Genomic DNA, 8,140 nt, shown 5'->3' on the forward strand with positions numbered 1-8,140 from the left:
TAGCGCATAACATAGCGCAGCGCATAGTGCATAACATAGGGCAGCGCATAATAGCGCATAACATAGCGCATAACAGCGCATAACATAGCGCATAACAGCGCATAACATAGCGCATAACATAGCCCATAACAGCGCACAACATAGCGCATAACAGCGCATAACATAGCGCACAACATAGCGCATAACAGCGCATAACATAGCGCATAACATAGCGCATAACATAGCGCATAGCGCATAACATAGCGCATAGCGCATAACATAGCGCATAACATAGCGCATAGCATAGCGCATAGCATAGCGCATAACATAGCGCATAACATAGCGCATAACATAGCTCATAGCATAGCAAAACACAGCAAAGCATAGGATAGCAAAACACAGCATAACATAGCGCAACATAGCGCATAACATAGCGCATAACATAGCGCATAGCGCATAACATAGCGCATAGCGCATAACATAGCGCATAACATAGCGCATAGCGCATAACATAGCGCATAGCGCATAACATAGCGCATAGCATAGCGCATAGCATAGGGCATAGCGCATTAGCGCATAACATAGCGCATAGCGCATTAGCGCATAACATAGCGCATTAGCGCATAACAGCGCATAGCGCATAACATAGCGCATAGCATAGCGCATAACATAGCGCATAGCGCATAACATAGCGCATAGCATAGCGCATAACATAGCGCATAGCATAGCGCATAACATAGCGCATAACATAGCGCATAGCATAGCGCATAGCGCAGAGCATAACATAGCGCATAGCGCATAACATAGCGCATAACGTAGCGCATAACATAGCGCATAACATAGCGCATAGCATAGCGCATAACATAGCGCATAACATAGCGCATAGCATAGCGCATAGCGCATAACATAGCGCATAGCATAGCAAAACACAGCAAAGCATAGGATAGCAAAACACAGCATAACATAGCGCACCATAGCGCATAACATAGCGCATAACATAGCGTATAGCGCATAACATAGCGCATAACATAGCGCAGAACATAGCGCATAACATAGCGCATTAGCGCATAACATAGCGAATTAGCGCATAACATAGCGCATTAGCGCATAACAGCGCATAGCGCATAACATAGCGCATAACATAGCGCATAGCATAGCGCATAACATAGCGCATAGCATAGCGCATAACATAGCGCATAACATAGTGCATAACATAGCGCATAGCATAGCGCATAACATAGCGCATAACATAGCGCATAGCATAGCGCATAGCATAGCGCATAGCGCATAACATAGCGCATAGAGCATAACATAGCGCATAACATAGCACAGCGCATAGCGCAGCGCATAGCGCATAACATAGCGCAGCGCATAGCGCATAGCATAGCGCATAACATAGCGCATAACAGCGCATAACAGCGCATAACATAGCGCATAACATCGCATAACATAGCCCATAACAGCGCATAACAGCGCATAACATAGCGCATAACAGCGCACAACATAGCGCATCATAGCGCACAACATAGCGCATAACATACCGCATAACATAGCGCATAGCGCATAACAGCGCATAACATAGCGCATAACATAGCGCATAGCATAGCGCATAGTGCATAACATAGCGCATAACATAGCGCATAACATAGCGCATAACATAGCGCATAACATAGCGCATAACATAGCGCATAGCATAGCGCATAGTGCATAACATAGCGCATAACATAGCGCATAGCGCATAGCATAGCGCATAACATAGCGCATAGCGCATAACATAGCGCATAACATAGCGCATAGCATAGCGCATAGCATAGCGCATAACATAGCGCATAGCGCATAACATAGCGCATAACATAGCGCAGCGCATAGCGCATAACATAGCGCATAGCGCATAGCATAGCGCATAGCGCATAACATAGCGCATAGCGCATAACATAGCGCATACCATAGCGCATAGCGCATAACATAGCGCATACCATAGCGCATACCATAGCGCATAGCGCATAACATAGCGCATACCATAGCGCATAGCGCATACCATAGCGCACAGCGCATACCATAGCGCATAACCTAACCTAACCAAGCATGGAGCATAACCTAACCAAGCATGGAGCATAACCTAATCAAGCATGGAGCATAGCCTAACCAAGCATGGAGCATAGCCTAACCAAGCATAGTGCATAGCCTAACCAAGCATAGAGCATAGCCTAACCAAGCATAGAGCATAGCCTAACCAAGCATAGCATAGCATAGCCTAACCAAGCATAGCCTAGCCTAACCAAGCATAGCCTAGCCTAACCTAACCAAGCATAGCCTAGCTTAACAAAACACAACAAAACATAGCATAACATAACAAAACATAGCATAGCTTAACAAAACATAGCATAGCTTAACAAAACATAGCATAGCTTAACAAAACATAGCATAGCTTAACAAAACACAGCATAACAAAACAAAACAAAACATAGCAAAACAAAACATATCATAGCCTAGCAAAACATAGCATAGCATACCAAACACAACAAAACATAGCATAGCATAACAAAACATAGCAAAACAAAGCATAACACACACCACACACACACAACCACAACCACACACAACCACACACAACTATCTATCTGTCGCCCTCACTCTATCTGTCTATCTATCGCCCTCACTCTATCTATCTAATCGCCTTCACTCTATCTATCGCCCTCACTCTATCTATCGCCCTCACTCTATCTATCGCCCTCACTCTATCTATCCCACTCACTCTATCTATCTATCCCACTCACTCTATCTATCGCATCACCACAGCATCACTCAGCACCACCACAGCATCACTAAGGGGCACAACAACATCACTATGCGCTACCACAGGATCATTGAATGCCACAGCATCACTAGTCGCCACCACAACATCACTCAGCGCCACCACAGCATCAATCTGTGCAACCATTCAACAACAACTGGGTCAAATATGATCTCTCAATGTTTCAAGCTTTATTACAAATGTCACAAAAAGAGGTTAGCATTTCACTTCTGTTCTTGGATTTGCGTCACAATAAAATACACTGAACATATTCTTCACAAAAGTTATTTACAAAAGTTTAAGCTATTGCTATTATAAATTACAATAACTTTTATTTAAGTTTCAATTATTAAAAAAATTCAAAGCCATTGTTATTTGTAATATCAATACATCTAAGTCACGTGAATACAACACATACTGCTTTACAAATGCTATAGGTGTCACAAGTTATAACTATTGGCATTGTTAATGACAAAGCTATTATTTTTGCTATTTTCAAAACCAACACATATATAAAAAATGTGTCATTTACAATACCAATAGCTCAAACTTTCCTAATGCGAGACCTTATGCATTGCAAATGCTTGTTATTTGTTGGCACTCCTTGGGTATTTATAGAAAAGTAAGAATATTTCTGCATGTTTCTTCACATTCTGAGCCATTGCGTCTTTTTTTTTTTAACTGACGTGTATTAAACAGATTCTAAAACAAATATCTAACAGCTTTTTTAATCAGTTTAATTTTACACTAGTGATTCTATTTGTAATATTCATGCTTACAAGCATGCTGTCTCTTTCATATGAAAGAGTCACGCCCCAAGGATTTACGCAGTTTGTGGGAAAAGTTATGGTGGGACCATGTATTATAAGGAATAATGTACCTGCTGCTATACATGATAAGAATATTACAAGTCACTTTGGAATCCCATAAACTTATAAAGAAACTCTGCCTTTAGTCTTGTTCCTCTATATAGTTATTGAATTCCTCTGTGACTTGCAATATCCTTATAATATCCCCTATATAATGTACAGCATGTTCAGCAAGTCCTTACATTTTCTGTTATATAATGTATAGCATGTACAGCAAATATTACATTTGTTGAAAGTGACAAGTTGCCATGATTCAGAAGGAGGTGAAGCCTTGATTGATTCATGGTGTCCCTTCACTCCCACAACAATGGTAATAAATGACATATTACGTCAGCGGACACACCTGTGTGGATTATGTCACGATGCTTTCCAATTTTTCACTTTTTACAAACAAATATAAGTAATAATAACCAGGGCAGAAGAGGTTTAGTCTACACACTGAGATGATATTCCACTAAATAGAAGTAGGCCCTGTGAGGATAGCCACAATTGTTTTCTTCTGTGAATTATTATTAGAAATAATATGTCAGGCATTAATATTGTTTTGCTCGATTTCTATTTTATTCAAACACAGTAGTTCTTAACCTTTTGTCTTCTGTGGACTTACACTTATTACTCACAACTAAAACCCCAGGACTCCCAATGAATCATATTGAATTCCGGGGACCCCCACTGAGTCATTACTGGAAGCCGGGTATCACGCCCTAAGTATTTTTGATTATTTGAACTGCAAACGAATACACAAAAAATACAGAAATAAGCATTTATCAAAATAAAAATACACACATACTGAAACATTTTAATTAATTCAAAGACAAATATAAAAGAAATCAAAAATGTAATTTTATTGGTAGAATTGGAAATTTTCTAAATTAAATTGAGGCCACTCATCAGCCTTACTAGATTCTGTTTGATGCACTTGCTATGCTCCCACTAATCAACCTGAAGATACTTTTTCTATTTTACATTTTGCATCTTCATTTATATACACTTTACTAATCTGTTAATATAATTTAATTTGCTAGGCTTACGGGACCGCCGGGGGTCCCTGAACAACAGGTTAAGAACCAACTCTAGTGTGATGACAGGATGGAAATTGACTGGGGCACTGTGCACACGAATGTGCGAGTTTGTGTTTGTCAGTATGTGTTATTGAACCTCGTTTACTTTTATTGGCACTGCATAAATAAATTCATGCTGTGTCACCGAAAAAATAAATGTATGCGAAGCCAGTGAAAATAAACATCAGCAACAAGTTATTTGAAGCAAGTTTACGTATAAACACGGATTCACATTTGTATTGCTTCCATGCAACTGTCACATTTCATGTTATTGTAAGAATAGAGCTTAACACACTTGACAAAATAATACACATTCCCTCACAGAGTATACGCTTAAGGTGGCTTTACGGAACAAAACAAGTGCGCCCATTCTCCCAAGGCCTTGTTTTGGGGGTTTCACCTCACTTCAAAAAAGAATCACCTGCCAGTGCTCTGGTTATGATTAAATGCATTTGATTATAATTACACAAAAAACTGAAAAAAATGACCTAAATACCGACGCACATCCACTGAGTGTGATGGACTATTTCTCACCACTGCTAAGACAGTGGAATGGAATGATGCTCAACTCAGGCTTTCCACTCCGGGGTCATGGCCACGCCCTACCCTCAGCATTAATTTGGCAATTAATAACACAGCACGCGCATTTGAAGATAAGTTCAACACTATGAGGCACTGAGCACCTTCAACACATGCAGCCGTCCCAATGTAAGGTGTTTCTTAGTGACAGTGACACGCTCTGTCTCTGAGCCTATAGGTCCGCTCCGTTAGGATTTACTGCGTTGTCACTCAGGACCACCGCACTCCACAGAGTCTCTTATTTTCAATTCAATTACCTAACGCAGAGGGGATATTTAGCTGAAATCCGTGTTGGGGGGAGTGTGAAAAATGTAAGCGGTCTCCTATTGTTCGGCAGGCGGGCAGCCACTGCCCTTATCGCGGCGCTGCAGCGCGACAATCCATTGCTATGATAAAGTGGCGGAGCTGGGAACAGTGCAGGACAGGCGCGGTCCGGAGACAGATTACAATTTGACGTGAGCATCCCGAGGGCTAATCAATCAACTCCGGCTTCGGAGCTAGCATCCGTCTAACCATAGCACGGGGGGAGAGAGAGGGACCCTCTGGGGCTCCTGCACATCGGAGTCGGAGGGTGCAACGTGAACTCGCGAGACCGCGAACGTAGCGAGGAAAATAACGTTGACAGCACGAGCCAGGACCGCAGATTCCCATTCATTCAATTGAGACGAAGCAAAATCATGGGGCTGACCAGTTTGGGAACATAAATCAGATATGCGCTAGTGTCTTTTTGTTAGTGTGCGCTAAATGCGCCGAACAGGCCATTTTGTGATAAGGTAGCGCCACAAAAACACAGCCATTAAAACATACATAATTAAGTTTCAGTCAGTTCTCCCCCTTTAACATTGTGCTGGGAAATCATTCTGTGGAAATGATCAATATTAGTTTTTTTTTAAATGATGATTTGGCGGTCGTCAGATGCCCTGTTTTCTGTTCTCAAAATAAGTGATGCTGCAAACTTTCTACTAACTCCGAATAACTCTTTTTTTTTCAATTATCTCTTCTCTTAGGTGTTATGTAGAGCGCCAAGATGTTGCTTTTCTGCCTGTTAGCCGTACAGGCAATCTCTACTGTCCCGTGCCAGCGATAGCTCAAGAAATTATGTAGAATATAAATTAAAAGTAGCAATGTAGGTGAGAATGAGCATTTTACAGAAGCAGCAAGTTAGTGGCGTAGTTCACAGGGTGTATATTTTCGTAAAAAGTGGGGGTGTCTGCTTCACCACAACGCCCTTAACTCCTCCGCCCTGAATGAACAGTAGCTGCGTGGGTCAGGGCAGTGAACATTTTCTGATACACTCAAAAAATGACGACAAATGGCGTTTGTTTTCTTTTAATACCACAGTGCAAAGGTTGCAAATGCTTTACCGTGGCAGAGGATGCATTCAGCGACATTTCTCCCAAAATGCACTCTGTAACCAAAAGTTCACTCAGAATTATGAAAGCGACGCCTTTAAACACCTGTTCATTGACATTTTTAAAGATATAAACTGCACAGAGCAAAAACACAGCCTTTTAGTGACATTTTGAAACACGTGCCTATGTTAAAACCAACTGGTGCTTACTAAGAGGGCGTGGTTGGGCGACCTGAATGGCACACATGTTTTTGCTGGAATATGTACGAATCCTTAGAGATAAACCATGAATACTCTCGCTACTTGAATACACTGAATGCAGTTCATAGTATATTTGTATCCATTAATTTACACTAACGCTGCATATTAGTCATGAGAACTGTATAATATTTGACAAAGATAGTTCAACATATCCAGGGAGTCAGGGGTCACTTGAACTGTGAGGGGGCACAGGAGCTTTTAGTGGACCTGGTCCGGGTGCATAAAACATAAATAACATTCATATCCAGGCGCCAGGCTGGCGGTACTGCGATCATACGTGTGAAGAACATGTAGGTTTCGAAGATGTTAACCGCGCTGAACACACTTAGATGCACAGGGGTGCAGCTGCACACTGTGAATGTACGGTCAACACGCGCCCCACTCACGCACGAGCCACAAGTCAAACACAGTACGCGCGAAGATAGATCGCACAGTGCTACGAAGCGGTTTAGCCATTACTGAGCGCTGTAAAACTTTCCTCACTCACAAAGTGGCGTAACTTCTATCTACTGTGGTGTCAGTGTTAAGCTTCACAAGAAACCCTGCCTCCTACAAAGAGAAGCCAGCGCGCAACGTGCCCCATTCAGAAATTGCAATCTCAGTTGCCCTGTGCTGCAAATCCCTCTAGTGACGTTTCCAAACATTTAAAACATGTTTAATAGCGTCGAAGGGCTGCCAGGGCGTCTGCCACTAATAATAATTTGTAAAAAAGCAAGACTCACGAGCTGGAGGAGGCACTGCACCACGACGAGTGACGCGGGGTGAGGGCACCTCATTCTGGCGGGAGTCTAGGAGAAGCGTCCCCTTTCCTGCGTCTTGCACATATCCACTTTGGATGGGAGGACCGAGCGCGGGGACATGCCACTGCGGTTACCTTCAGGAAAAAACACAAGCAGTGAGCAGCAGCTGCACCAGAGTCCCGAGCGCCGCACAGTAAATTAGCACACAGTCGGCGCAGGCTCTATTAGGCGTGACAAGGAGCGCTGCGCACAGAAGGCGCTGTGATGAATTACCTCTCGAAGCGCTGTCTGAGCGAGGGAGTGGATTCTGTCTGTGCATCAACACTGTAGGGGATCGTAGAAGTTAGTGGCAACAACGGGATCCTGGCTTCAGACACCGAAATGAGTTTCTTAAACGAGAATTGTATTTCCTTCTTGGGGGGGAAGGTTGGCGCTTGGCAGGTGCCTTCCTTGTATGCAAATGTCCCAGGCTGGCAGCAGAAAACGCTCCTGTTTCCGTAGTGTCA

At 42.8% G+C, this 8,140-nt stretch overlaps 1 protein-coding gene across 1 annotated transcript in view; it reads right to left on the bottom strand.

Moving 5' to 3' along the window:
• The window catches only part of NXPH2 (neurexophilin 2), a 437,983-nt gene extending 430,237 nt beyond the window's left edge, over positions 1-7,746 (bottom strand). The window contains exon 1 of the mRNA XM_078682483.1: positions 7,617-7,746. Within this exon, the coding sequence (XP_078538609.1) occupies positions 7,617-7,670 (54 nt within the window). The 5' untranslated portion in view covers positions 7,671-7,746. The remainder of the gene's footprint in view (positions 1-7,616) is intronic.
• Positions 7,747-8,140: the final 394 nt, after the last annotated feature.

The sequence above is a fragment of the Lissotriton helveticus genome, chromosome 3_1 (assembly GCF_964261635.1).
Source record: "Lissotriton helveticus chromosome 3_1, aLisHel1.1, whole genome shotgun sequence".
Lineage (NCBI taxonomy): Eukaryota > Metazoa > Chordata > Amphibia > Caudata > Salamandridae > Lissotriton > Lissotriton helveticus.